Source organism: Malaclemys terrapin, chromosome 2, assembly GCF_027887155.1.
Source record: "Malaclemys terrapin pileata isolate rMalTer1 chromosome 2, rMalTer1.hap1, whole genome shotgun sequence".
Classification (NCBI taxonomy): Eukaryota; Metazoa; Chordata; order Testudines; family Emydidae; genus Malaclemys; species Malaclemys terrapin.
Genome location: NC_071506.1, coordinates 110,108,472 through 110,123,231, shown reverse-complemented (window position 1 = coordinate 110,123,231; position 14,760 = coordinate 110,108,472). Strand labels below are relative to the sequence as shown.

General features: G+C 40.1%; 1 protein-coding gene across 1 annotated transcript in view; it reads right to left on the bottom strand.

Annotated features, from left to right (window-relative positions):
• JARID2 (jumonji and AT-rich interaction domain containing 2) overlaps positions 1 to 14,760 on the bottom strand; it is a 323,190-nt gene that overhangs the window by 50,642 nt on the left and 257,788 nt on the right. The window contains 2 exon segments of the mRNA XM_054017985.1: positions 1,852 to 2,081; positions 13,572 to 13,748. Coding sequence (XP_053873960.1) covers positions 1,852 to 2,081; positions 13,572 to 13,748 — 407 coding nt within the window.

The window sequence follows — 14,760 nt, the reverse complement described above, 5'->3', positions numbered from 1 at the left end:
CTAGATGTTTGTATTGTACAAAGATTAAATATGTCAGTATGTATCTTGTTCGTACAGCTATTATCCAGTTTTGATAAGTATTCAAGTGTTCATTCAGAGCAAGTAAGATCAAAGCTTAAAAACATATTCAAAATTGAAATATGTATCTTATGCAGCACATTTAGAGATCATCCCTTAGCTTTTCTTTTATTATTTATATATAGCATTAGATATGCATAGTGCTATGCAAAAAGATAAAGACTAAGCCTGCCCCAAAGAAATTATAAGCTGAATTAATGTAAAAATAGGAGGATATGACAGCACAGGAGCTCAGGTGTGGTGTATGTGTGCATGTGGGGGGGAAGGTGGTACGAGTGGCAGAACAAGAAGATGAGGGTGAACACAAAATGACCATACAGTTGGTTTGCAGCATAACTCAAGCATCTTAAAGGTTACAACAGCACATTTCATTTTAATACCTATAAACACTATAGCTTACGCCTTGAAGCAGTGAGCTTTGAAAAGGGACTTAGGTGGAGCGGAACACAGAGAGGTTATAGATAGCCACATGGAAGAAGGCAAAGGACAGAAAGGGGCATTCAGTCAAGAAACATGTGATGAGCAAAAAATGTGATGGGGAGGAACAGGAGCAGAGATAGAAGGGACATATATTGTGGAGATCCTTGAAAGCAATAATGAGGAACTTGAATTTGGTTCAGGAGGCAAAAGGGAACCGCTGGAGGCATTTTAAAGAGGGACTGAAACATTATCGTAGCATTGCACTAAGCAGGTATTTTCTTGGCACTGGATACAGTGTTTTGCCTTCTGCTATTTTCAGTATCTAATGGCCCAACCTAGCAGGTGCCCATCCAAGGCCTGGAGGGCCATGCAGAATCCAGATTGTAGCTCTACAGGAGGCCAGCTAACCAGAGGGAAAGCCTGTATGCGCCAACAAACAAACATCTCTGAAAGGGCATGTTGCAGAACTATTCATTAAGAAAAGAGAAACTAAGCCATAAGAGCGGCAAATTCCCTCTGCTGCACTCCTCTCATCCCAGGCACTACAACAAGCAGCTTTGGACTGGATTAATTGATGTACCAGTGGAAGATTTAAAAGGGTACCGACATGGGTTTTTAAATAATTTAAGAAACATTACTTGAAAACTGCTGTTTTAGGAGCTCCTGCCCCAACTGCCAAAAAAGGGATGGAGACACTTCCTCTTTGAACGCCAGTCAGCGGCAAGCCACAACCACCAGGCCATTGGTCCTTTAAAACTTCTCCAGCAGAGTGAAAGTCAACAAATCTGCTGCCCTATGAAGACCTTGGTGGTACTGCCACTGAGTGCGGGGACAGTTTGGAATGTCATATTCGGATGCTGGTAAAGGGAAGATAATTTTCCAAGAACTCCAAGTAGTCTCTCAGACTCTTGAGTTTTTATTGGCCAAGTACAATACAACAAACCGTGATAATACAAGCTTCCCTACAATGCCAACGACTCTCAAACATAACCTGAAAGGATCACCGGTAGAAAAAAAGGTCATTCTCGGTGTTCAGCCAACCCTGGAAATATCAGCAGAGAGGCCAACAAAGGTGCCAGACAGTTTTCATTAAAAAAACAAATGTGAATACCCTATGTACACCCTCGTGTGATGTGAAGCTGTGGTAATAATGTGTATTGTATTGCAATGAGGGGCTGTCCATTTATGTAATGTTTTTTTTCCTCTCTCTCACTTCTCTCTCACTCAAAGTCAACTCCCTGTTTTTCTTCATACCACACATTAAAGATTCCAAAGTTACCTCAGTGGGGGCTGGCGTACTGGGGTTATGAGCACGTGCATCGTATGTGCCCAAATGAGAGTACAACACATTACCTGTTTCCTTAAGTCCTGAGCCGATCTATGAAGAGGGTGGTGGTTGTTAGCAGTGAGCCCTTTCGTTGAGGAGCCAGTATTTGTAGTAGGATGGTGATTAGCAGCAGCCTGGTCTTTTCGGCTCTCAGCCCTGTGTTCACTGTTCCTCTCCTTCCCCGATGTGGTCTCTTTGCTTTTGTGTTTATGGGTAGTTTCTTTCTCCTTCGTTGATTTGCTGGACCCATTGAAGACTGGAAAGTGAGAAGGGAAAGCAGTGAAGAGATGGGGGTTGGGTGTGAGAAAAAAAGAAAATATATTTGAAACCAGCTTCTTCATTTAAAAAGCTTAAAAAAAAAAAAAAAACTTAAGCTGCTGTCAGCATTAGATGTTTAGTAGGTGCCTCGTTATATACAAATCAAAATAAAGACAAAAAATACTAGAGGGACTACCAAGTTACATGTGGTGTACCTATAAAAACAGATTTCCTGAAAACAGCCAGGACCTTAAATTATCAAAAACAGACAGAATTTAACATTTAAATTAACATTCACCAGGTATATTCCTGTTTTCATTGTCTGAACAAATACAGACCAGCAAATTTCATGTTTGTTTATAGTTATGGTGACCAGACGTCCTGTTTTTAAAGGGACAGTCCCATGTTTAAGTCCTCCTGCAGGTGTCCTGACATTTTCTTAAAAACGGGCAAATTGTTCCGTATTTTCTGTCCCTCTCCCCCATCAGTAATGGCGGGGGAAGGGGGTGCGCTAAGCTCCCGGGGCAGGGGCTTAGCACCCTCTTCTCACACAGACAGACAGACACCCTCCTCGCATCCTGTCCCCAGGGAGCGCGAGACTGCTCCCTCCCCTGCTGCACCACTTCTCTGGCTGGGTTTGCTGAAGCCCTGCAGTCAGGTTTCCTAGGCCCTGGTGCACAATGCATCCTTAGTAGGATTGCCAGTTTTGGTTAGATGTATTCCTGGAGGTTTCATCCCATGACAATCTTTAATTCCTGGAGACTTCAGGGCAATCCTGGAGGGTTGGCAACCCTAATTCTTAGGGTTTAACCCCTTTCTGCCTGTGCTGGGTTATGTCGGTGGCCAGCAGCAGCCGGGAGGTGTTACCCGCCTTTCGTTACTGTGCGGGCAGGAAGTGACAAGCCGCGCGGGGAGTGGGGGGGGGGAAGGGGGGGAGGAGAGAAGAGACGGAGGAAGAATGAGTTTTGGCAAGACACAGGCCAGGTCATTTCCCCACCCCACAGCTGGAAGCAGCTCCTGTCCCTTTGCTCCCGCACAGGGCAGAAAGGCTGCTACTGGCCACATTCTGGTGTAAACCCTGGCAGAAATCTGGAGGGGGGGGAGGGCATATGACCCCGTGTGCCCCAGCACATGTTGCCTCGAGAAAACATGACACCAGGTACCAGGAGAGGCGGGTCCGTCCCGGGGGCCCAGCCAGGCATGCAGGGCAGAGTCTGTCGGCCACAGACACCCTCCCCCACCACTATGAGAGAGGAGTAAGGGTGTGTGTTGCCTCTCCCACTGTGTGTGAGGGGAGTGTCACCATTCCCCTATAGCCTTAAAGATAAGAAGGTAAATAAAAGGGACTCCGTCAACTAGATGTTAATTTGAATGTTTGTACTGCCTAGTTCTGATTGATTGCCCTAGAACTCGCTTGTATACGAGTAATTTTACCAGGTGTCCCATATTCAACATAGAGAAAGATGGTCACCCTATTTATAGTCCGTTTCTAATCAGTTTTCTGGAGTTACACTGTTGGGATTACAAACACTACAGGAGAATGGTGTTGCTTTAAAAAGAATGGTTTCCAATGGAATTTTTAAAAATTATGGAAGTGTTCCTTTGGAGAATATTCTAGTAACCAAACAACAAAAATGTCTGTTGACCCAAACTTATTCAACAATTTCCCTTTAAGGTGTTTTCTTAGAGCAAACGTGCTGCAAATAAAAAAGATTCCTTGATTAAGAAAGAAAAGGAACTAATGAGATGAGAAAATTAATTACTTTAACACAAAGATACTATTTTGAACATATTTTATAAGAGATTCTGGGCACACACCCCTAACTACTAGTGTTATCTGTTTGAAACACTTGCTTATGTGAATTAAATGAAATGCTTCTCCTAAAATGAAAGTTGCACTACAGCTTTTTCTCCTCAGTAAACATGACGCACGCTTGCTATGCTTTCCATTAGATCCAGGATGGGGATTTCAGATCCACCTACACACGTTCTCTATTACTTTAAACAACAAAAACACACCCTTAGTGGACAGAATGATGTGCTTCTAGATCTAGATTGCCTCAATGCTGACTGCTTTCCCTCCCCCGCCCACAGCACATGTTCAATGTGTCACGAATTGAGTGGTTATTTGGATTATTTACCAAGTTGGGTTGTGGTGGTAACATTTAAGAAGATGAATGTAAAAGTCTGAGGTCAGCTGGGTAACTTCATTCTTACATCCCCTGCACCTCCCATTTCCTGGGGCACAGAGCAAGTGGAAACTACTGTTATAACAAAAAATATTGATGATCTCAGGATTAACAGCATCAGACTCAGACGCACAAGATCCGAGATGAAATCCTGTTGCCACAGAAGTCACTGCAAGTTTTATCACTGACTTTGATGGAGCCAAGATTTCACCCCTGGTTTCTATTCCCAGCTCTGCCACAAACTTCTTGTGTGACTTTGGGCGAGTCCCCTAGACTCTGTGCCTCAATCTCCCAATTTGTTAAATGGGGGTGATAATGCATCCCTTTCTCTTAGGAGGTGTCAGGAGGATAAATTTATTCTTACTTGTAATGAGTTCTAAGATCAGATGGAAGGCACTATAAAAAAGCTAATATTATTAACCAAAGAGGATTTTGCAAAAATATTGTTTTTTTTTAAATAAGATGCACTACACACACGATGAATTTTTAACTTTGTTAAACATGTATTTCCTCACTGGACGCAAGTGCATTTTTACTCAGTGGGAACAAACTGGGTTTACTGCATAAATGGTTCTGCATACACAGAACCATAAGTCAAAGGATAAGTTTTCTGTATCCCATTGCCATTTTATATCTGCAAATTACTAAACAAAAAACATAGCCAAAAAGTCAAATTGTGTGTGTGTATATGTGTGTGTGTATTTTTTTATATATTATATATATATATATATATAAAAAGCGTGAACAAGAGACAAAGTATATTTTGTACTCAACAGATCATTAATTTTAAGTGTCGTGGGAACCCTGCCAGTTTTACCCTTCTGAGTAATTATCTTTTGTCTTAATTTGTAAGATTCTTGAAAGCGGGAGAGGGAGAAGTAGGAGAGAGGAAAAATATATTCATTCTCACAGGAAAAGCTTAAGCCCTGAAAACATAATAGAAAAGAGAGAAAACTGGATGCAAAGCAGTTCTAGTCATACCGTCCCTAATTAAAACAATAATTGGTATCAGCCTCTTTAAAGGTCACTATTCATTTCTTTGAACAACACTTAGAACTGGTATTGTGCCCATATATAAAACACTACTCTAATAATGAGTACACGTAAATATACATATTTGTATACAAACCTCTCAAAGTTAAATTAGGCTTTAACGCTACAAAAAAAAAAATCAAGCATTTACAATAAACACAAAAATTCTCATTCTGATCTCACCCAAGTGAAAGTGAGAAGTAAATCCATTCAAGTTAATGCAGTTACACCAGTGTGAATCAACATAAATGAAATCAGACTCAGGCCTGAAGTGGTGACAAAAGGTCATTTCTATGAAATTATAAAAGTATCACCATATGAGAAAAATAATTAAAGGGGAAATCATATTGTCAAAGTGTCTTTGACTAGAAGAAAGCAACATGCACTTGCCTAAGAAAAAGAAAACTGAAATACTATTGAGACTAAATCTGATTTAAAACAAGCCAGCTACTAATTCCTGGTATCTGGCTGTCTGTTTTGAGAAAGTAGGATGGTCAGCCCTTTACAGCTTATCTAAAAAACTGAATATACATATTTATTCATTACAGTGACAGTGTTTGCCGTCCCAGAAATACTCTCATCTGCCTGCTTGCCAAATTTCTGCTTTTCTTATAGCAGTTTTCTTACTAAGTGTACTCCCAACTGAAAGGATGGAAGAAAAAAGGTTTCAGTCATGAAGTTATTTTTTAAAAACACAATTAAAAGGAAAAAACCTTTTGGAGGCTTTAATTATTATGCTACTATAAGCAAGCAGGTCTGTTCTCCTAAATGAGACTTTTAGCTAAAGGCAAGTAAGAGAGAGAACTATCCCCAAGCAAGAATAAAAACCTCTATAGGCAAATTATTAATACATATAATTTCAAACAAGATGGTTCAGAACCACTTAATCTGATGTATCTGTGAACACCTATACTCAGAATACTGTTTCCTTAAAGCAGTTTGAGAAACATATGGAGTGCATGCAACTCCCTGCTCTAAGTCAGTGGTGATGACCAAATGTGCGAAGGAAACAGAACCCTTAACTCAAGCCTTGTCTATACTGGGGTTTTTAAGCCATTGGTATAGCTGCAACAGTAGAGACTTAGGGTACATGATTTGTACCAGCACAGCTTCCCCTGGTTCAGCTCTTGTGTTTGTATTCTGAGCATAGGTAGTCACAGAAAGGTTCAGATACGATGACTTTTGCCTGTTGTGTTTGAAACCTGACCCACTACAAATTGCACTGCACTGGTGTAAATTGTGTCCACACTTGGGGTTTGACTGGTACCACTACAATGGTGGCTCAAAACCCCATTACAGATAAGGCCTCGGTTCTTCTCAGTACTAGAGATAAATTACATTTGAGAAAGAAATTGACACTTACTGAGTTTTAAAAATTTACTGCACTTTTTGCAACACTTTTTCTAAGAGAAGTCCTTAAAAACTAACACATACCCAAGTTTGCTAAACCATGTCCAGCACCAGAGCTGCTTTGTACTGTATATGATGATAGCTAAACTCAGTCTTATAAATATTTAAAACACTAACTAGTTAGGTTCAAGCTACAGCTGGCTCTGTGTATAGAGCTTTCCCTCACAAACACTCCTTGGGCTTATCCTACCCTATTTTTACACTTGAGATACCGTATGAATGTACTGGAAAGATTGGTGGGAAACCTATGTGTGGCAGATTTTCCTATGCACTGGTATTTTGAGGATAAGGCAAGGTACAGCAAAGCCTGTGCTGCATTAATAAAATGAATCTACACATTAAATAAAATTGTATTTAATAAATAATAATTATATATCTATAAAATCAGGATGGGAAGAGGGGTAAAAAGGAGAAGTTTTATTTTGGAGAGGAAAAGGGAACCTCCGCAATTTCCTGAACATGAGCTAGATATTCAGCTGCACGCCTCATGTCGTTACACACATCTCTCCCCAAACCCAATGACTGCCTGGTACTAATTCTGCATTATTATACAAAGACCTCTCTCTCTCTTGCAGAAATTCATTTTTAAGTCAGTGTGTCTGAAAACATTCATTTGGCTCCCAAACAGCCTTAAAGGACCAAACGATTTTAAAAGGTTTTTCCCTCCTGCATGAACTAGAGATGTGGGCTATTCACCCAAATATGACTATTTAAAATAAAATTTCACCTGTTTTCTTTAGGTGCCATATATCTTCAGAGTTGTACTGAGCATTTCTTACAAACTCACTTTCTGACCCCACAAATTCTTCTATGTCGGTTTGAGGAGGTACTTACTACATCATCAGGTGCTAAACTGAATAAAATAGGATGGCATTGTTGTTCATGTATCTCAACCCTAGCTCAACTTTATCTAAATTGTAGGTGCACAACTCCACGGTAAGATTTCTTGCTGCATTCTACAGGTTAAAAGGCAGTTGTTGTGGATTATGCTGTAGGCTTCTTGCAGCCAATCATGTCGTTTAAAACTATGTGTAAATAAGTATGTGGTGGGGGAGAGGGAGGAATGTTAATGATGTAAAATATTTTTGTTTTTCAAACCTTCAAAGCTAAAATGCAGAGTTTTGTCCTATTCTAGCCCTCTCTCACTATTCAACTCACCTATCATGACCAATAGATGTCAAAAGGGTCTCTCGTCGAGCAGTGAGTCCATATAACATTAGCCCATGTGAGGTAACAAGTCTTTCACTCAGATTTCAATTCCATTCTTTTTCAGTTTCAGGCTCCCCTATTCCTTTCTTCAGGTCATGAGGCTTTTCAGTAGCTGAGATACAAGAGTCCCAAACTGTGGTGTCTAATTTGCATATTTAGATATGCAAATTACTGCAGAACTGGTAATTTTCATGTTACAAATATTTTTGCAGAAAAATTACATGTGCAAAAATATGTTTATTGCAACAATTAGTGGTTCTATGATATTTCAACAAAAGGCTGCAAATCGCACAAATAAGTGGCAATTCACTTTCTAGGCTAGCACCATGCCTCTAAAATATTCTTGTTCTATACTGGGGAAAACAGATATGTTTCTATGTTGTTTTTTTTTTCCTTGCCAAGACAAATCCAATTGGATGTGATAGTCGTTGTACCTAGGGTGATCAGACGACAAGTGTGAAAAATTGGGATGGGGGGGGGGGATAGGCACCTATACAAGACAAAGCCCCAAATATCAGGACTGTCCCTATAAAAATCAGGACATCTGGTCACCCTAGTTGTACCTCATGCATATACCCCAAAATATCAATTTCAGTGCAGAACAAAACTGAGTAGCATAATTTGCATTCAACCACACATTCAGGATTCCCATACAAATATTCAGAAACACTGACATTCACAAGTGATGCTACTTATGGCATAGCTCACAGGACACTGTGCGATGCGCTGAAATGAAGAACAATAAGCACCCCCTGATCTTACAGGGAATTTGTTACTACGAGTCTATATATGTACTGAGAATCGTTTTGCTAAATTACCCATTGCAAATTGAGAAGTGAAGTGTTCTTCAGTGTTTTTCTTTCCTCTTTTTTTTTTTTTTTTAAATAAAGAAGCAGGATGCCCTAAAATCCAACATAGTATTTGCAGTGATGTCTCCTTGCTTTATCTGAAGACCCAATCTACATTAAGAGTAAAAATGTATTTGCCAGAAAGGTTTTTAAATGTGACCCTTCCAAGAATAGTTTTTTTCCCCTCTGCCCAAAAGCCCGAATAGTAAAAGTTTTACAAACCATGTTCTAGACACATTTCAGAACATGGTTTATAACTGATTCGGATACCGTTAGGCCCAGTTTGCACTGGCCAAGGAAAAATGAAAAGTTGAGCTTGGATGATTGAAGTATATTGAGAGCAAAAGTGACCTTCTCAGGTAAGGGAGCGCCACATTCACAGTTCTCTCAGTTTTTGACAATTTTTTTAAATTGATGTCAGAAATATGGAATCCTGAAATCTCCACATTTGAAGAAATTAGTCAATCGCTACTTTAAGCTTCTTAGTCTGCTACAAGAGAATTCTTGTGATTCTCCCATTTTGGGGAGTTTGCAGACATTTTAAACACATTGCACATCTAGGCACTGGCAATTATGGAGGTATGTGCTCAAGGTCAAAATGAGTGAATGGTTCAGCTGAGATTAAAATCCAGTCTCCAGAACTTCTGTTCTAACCACTGCAACACAGAGACTCCTCTGTTTTCCATAAATTAATGCTGAAATTCACCACAAAATTCTATAATATGTATCAGGAAGCTTGAAGTTAAAAGGCAAACCACATGATTTTAAAAAGGAATAGAAAGACCATTGCTGCACATTCTATACATCTATTTCAACCATTTAAAAATACTATAACAGCAAGAGTGATTTTTTTTAATTCTCACTAAAGATTCATCTGGTCTCTTAGCTGGTAAGATAGTCTTTGAAGTCAGTTGCAGAGTGGAAACCAAGTGATTCAATTGATTAAGTTCTAGCTTTCACCATTTTAACCCTTAGTGTGAATCCTAAAGCAATTAAAATCACTCTGACTGGGAGCTCAATGCCATGTTTAGCTTTAGGGCTTACTCAAAACATTCCCTCTCTCCCCCCCCCCCCCCCAAAGATCCACACAATGGAGGGGGGAAGTCATTGGTATTTATGGAGGGGGGAAGTCATTGGTATTTGTTGTTGTTCAATTTGGCAGAAGTTTTACAAACTACATGTAGCACTTGTTTGTGCTTTAGTCCATGAGCATGCTATTTACAAGAATTATCACTTTTATTCTCTGTTACTGTTCACAAGCAACTACAAATTCTCTCCTTTAGAGGAAATGCTGCTAAACTCATATTAACCAATCTGCTCTTTTGTCTGGCTCATCTTGCTTGCAACACGTTCGAAAATAAATTAAAAAGCAAAATTTTTTGAAGTTCCCATAAACAATACTAAGACAAACGATATCTGGTGTGTATGGTGACAAATTACTCCACAAGATACACCTGAAACTGTACAAAGGACTCCTTTCAACCAAATATTAATGTCTGACCAAGACAAAAAGCCAGGAAAAGACTCTATCACGATCCAAGTCTTAAACAGGGGCTCCTGCAAACTCATTTTAACATCTGCTAGACTCTCCCCTAATCAGTTGCAATGTGGCAATGAAGTGGTACCAATTTTTAAAGCACAGCTCCACCATTTTCCCTCGTGGCAACTGCACCAATCTCTCAGAAAACAGTTTAACCACAAAATTATTGCTGCCTGCACTTCGATATTGCGTCAGGGACAATGCCTATCACACTACTGCATATTTCTCTCTCCACTCTAGCACGAAGGTTTGGGGGGGGAGGTGGAAGGGGCAAACACTTATCTCCCTATACATTCTCATATTCTATATCATAGCTAGATATTCACAGTGTGATGGAAATACCATGAAAGTGGGAATATAACAATACACGTAATAGTGCAGCAGGGTAGGAGTAGAGAAGCCAATTTACTCATTCCTCTAATATGAGTAAAACTAATTCACATGTATGAAAGTTTCTAATGTGTGTGTATTTTCCACTTAGGCAACACCACTGAACAAAAGACTCCACAGGTTACAAAAACATATACAAATAGTTTGTAAGAACTGAGTACTCCAGCAACACATCATATTACTGCTACAGGCCAGTACAATCATAGTGGTAAATGATCATGTCATCCTGGAAATTTAACGTGCCTCCTGCATTTATTAAGAAGCAATTATTTGACACTATCTAATGACACTAATCAAGCTTTGAACTTTTGCTGTTTTAGGTCATAGCAAATGTTTAACATTTTCAGGCCTATAGTGTTTGTCTACACGTAGTACTGTAAAAACAAAAGACTTTAATCCATTAAAAATTGACTCCCATGCTAGATTAAGCTCAACTGGAGCAGCCATTCCCATCTGCTTTTGCGCGTGGTCTCATTTGAAACAGACACACAAACCAGCAACAAATATGACAGACACTGAAAACTTAAGGAACTCTCAAACTAGGTAGCTTTTAATACACAAAGCACCTTCTGGGGGAGATTATGTTTCATCACCTTTGACAAAACATTTCACATAATCCCTCAAGTACTATATAAAGGTCTTCAGCATAACTATTAATGCATAAGCCTCACTTATATTGACTCTGATTAGTGATGAAGAGTATCAAGTCATTATTAAGAGTGAAAATAATTAAACACTTTACCCCCAACTGAGGGTTCAGGTGTGTCTGATTTCAAGCTAATTTCAAAGTGGCTGCACTTCAGGGCATTCTGAAAGAAAATGTGCCAATGTACAGTAACCCTTTTGGCACAACATATACATGTATTTAAAGCCCTGCATCTTACAGAGCTGAGAGTCTCATTTGCGCTATGCACAAGTCTGTACTGGTTAATTCTGGACTTTGATCCTCTTCCCTTCTATTTCTGTGCAACTGGCCCAAAAACAGAGAAATAAACTTACCCTTCACTTAAGATGGTTATAAGGAACACAAAGTGCCACAACTAAAAAAAAGGCCTAAGAGTATACCCAGAAACTAGTGCCTTTGGGGGGGCTTCACTGGTTTTGTGACCAGGTGGGTGGATACATGCATGAGGTAAGGCAGTACACTCAAACTGAGAACACAGAAGTGAGTGACAGAGACCGAGGCAAAAAGCAAGAAAACGAAGAAACAGCCTGTAAGCATAGTGTGACCCTGGAAAACAGCTAGGAAGAAGATTTTAGGGTCTGATGCCAGCTAAAGAGGCTTGGATGGCAAGCTATGAAATTGCTCCTTCTGTTATTGGTTCATCCTGCTTTTGGAGAAGCAGAATTTTGTACATTCCTTATAAATAAACCAGATTGCACCAAAGTACCAGACTCCATCAATTTCTACCTCCAACTGGAGCATCCCCAGAGTACTGAACTTTGACTAGTTGCTTGGGTCAAAAAGGGGCAATAGTACCTTTGATCCTACAAACAGTTCCTCATAAAGAAAATCTCATGCAAAATGGGAATGAGACAGCAGGAAGCGGAGAAGCCTGGATCTCCTAGTGTTTTCCTCAGAAGGAAGAAAGAGCAAAGAACCCAGGTGCAGCCAGCAATGGCCACTTCCATCTTCCCTGGAAAGCTGGCTATGACAAGGAGTTTGCGCCCTTCTGCAGAGAGGAGGGGAAAGTATCCGGCAGACATTGCAGGGCCAACTCTTCATAGCAAAGAGATATCGTGGAAGGGAATAGGGAATACAGAATTTGTTTATTGTGGTGAACAGCCCTGATTTAACATTGGGTGATGCTGATGTCTATTGGACCATGTGGGCTTTGGTGGTAGTGGGACACGGCAGCTCAGGTTCTTTTCACCCTGGCTAGTAGGCTTAGTCCTGAGGTTAGTAGGAGTTCAGGACATGTTGTGGTGACACACGCTGATTAGTTTATCTGGATATGACTGACAACCATATGAAGAAAATAGATTGTGACTAATGGAGCTCTGATGATATCCCCCCCCCAAAAAAATTACCGTATGTAGGGGTGAAGTCCTATGTTACTGACAAGGCTAACTGCTGCTTAGAAACTCAGCTGCAACTGTACTAGCAACATCTCACATCCGAAATTAAAATGCTCCCTCTTGGATATATTTTGGTGATTCTTTTGTTTTTTCTATTTAATTTAAATAACATTAAATTATTCCAAATTAAATATCTAAGTCAGGGGTCGGCAACCTTTCAGAAGTGGTGTGCCGAGTCTTCATTTATTCACTCTAATTTAAGGTTTTGCGTGCCGGTAATACATTTTAACGTTTTTAGAAGGTCTCTTTCTATAAGTCTATAATACAATAATAGTTTAGTTATATATGTAAGGTAAATAAGGTTTTTAAAATGTTTAAGAAGCTTCATTTAAAATTAAATTAAAATGCAGAGCCCCCCGGACTGGTGGCCAGGACCCGGGCAGCGTGAGTGCCACTGAAAATCAGCTCGCGTGCCGCCTTCGGCCTGCATGCCATAGGTTGCCTACCCCTGATCCAAGTAAAGGCAGCTAGGAAACGCCAAACAGCAGCATCAGGGATTAGCAAAACTGTTTTCACCATGCAGCTCTAACCAGCTCCCTGGCTGCTCATTTGTATTTCTCCCACAGACCGACAGAATTGCAGCCTCTTGACAGAAGCTGGATAAAAGGGAAGATGCGAACAATTTTCATGGTATGGACAGTATCAGTTTTCTCCCAGATGTGAAGTCACTGCAAGGCTGAGAATATAATTCAGTTCTTAGAATTCTTTACGAGGCAGCGTCCCCCACAACTCCCACCCTCGCTTCTCAACCGTAGGCTGCAGGAAGACAGACAGAATGATTTAGGACCTACCATGCCCATTTGAAACGTGCTTATGTGTTTTTCCTTTCCTGGGGGTTGACTGGCATGAAGATGAAGCATTGTTTGTGGCTGCCTTTGTATCCTCTGTCTCCTCATCCTCTTCTTCATCCTCCTCCTCGTCCTGAGAGCTTCCAAAATATACCATGTTGCTGGGCAGCGCTGGAGAACCTGATCATGATGAAGAAAAGGCTCATTAATGTCATTCCATTATTCCTCTGAGCTACCAGCATTAATCACAACCTAATTTAATGTTAAACATAGCGGAAAGAGGAGGTCAGACTAATGCATGCCTTCAGTTTTAGTAATGCTATTACAAAAGGGATGTATACAAAGGCCACACTTCCAGACTCTATTACTAAGTTAAACCAAAAAAAAAAAAAAAAAATCTTCCTAAAAGCCCACATTAGCAGTCCTATTTATTCAACAAAACACTGAAAGCACATGCCTAAAGCAGAGCATGTCTCTAAGAGCTTTGCTGAACATTGGTGGTCTTAGCCATGTGCTTAAATGCTTTGCTGAATTGGGGCCAAAGAGAGTATGGATAAACTAATCTATAGCCCAGGAACACTTTAAAGTAATAATACTTAGTATTTATAGTGCTTTCCAGCTGAAGATCTCAAAGCACTTTGCACAGATGGGTTATTGTCTCTATTCTACAGATAGAAAAAAAACAAGGCATAAAGAAGTCTAAGTAACTTGCCTAAGTTCACCCAGCAGGTCAATGGTAGAGAGTGGAATAGAATCAAGATGTCTATTCTCTGTCCACTACCCAGTCCTCTGGCTACACTCCCTCCCAGATCTCCTCTATGTCATAAGCTGTACCATCTCATTTGACTTGCACACTAAAGGACAAATATTTTTAAATGTACCTGTCAGTTAGAGACATATGAGAAATAAAAAGTGCAGTGAATTAGATTTTAAATGAATACCCTGGCACAGCATTTCCTCTGCATGTGTGTAATGTGAGTGCATGGGGTTTCCTGTACTACTCAAGGATATGGGATTGTCTCCCTCTAGTAGCTACTTTAGAATACACAAATACTATTGACACCTAAAGAACAACCTCCCATCTACCATGTTAGAGGTGTGATCTTGAGATGAGAGAGTCCCCAGCAGGAACAGATGCCCAAGGACTATTCTATGCAGCTATGCACACAAAGGTTTATTGGTCTTCAAAAAA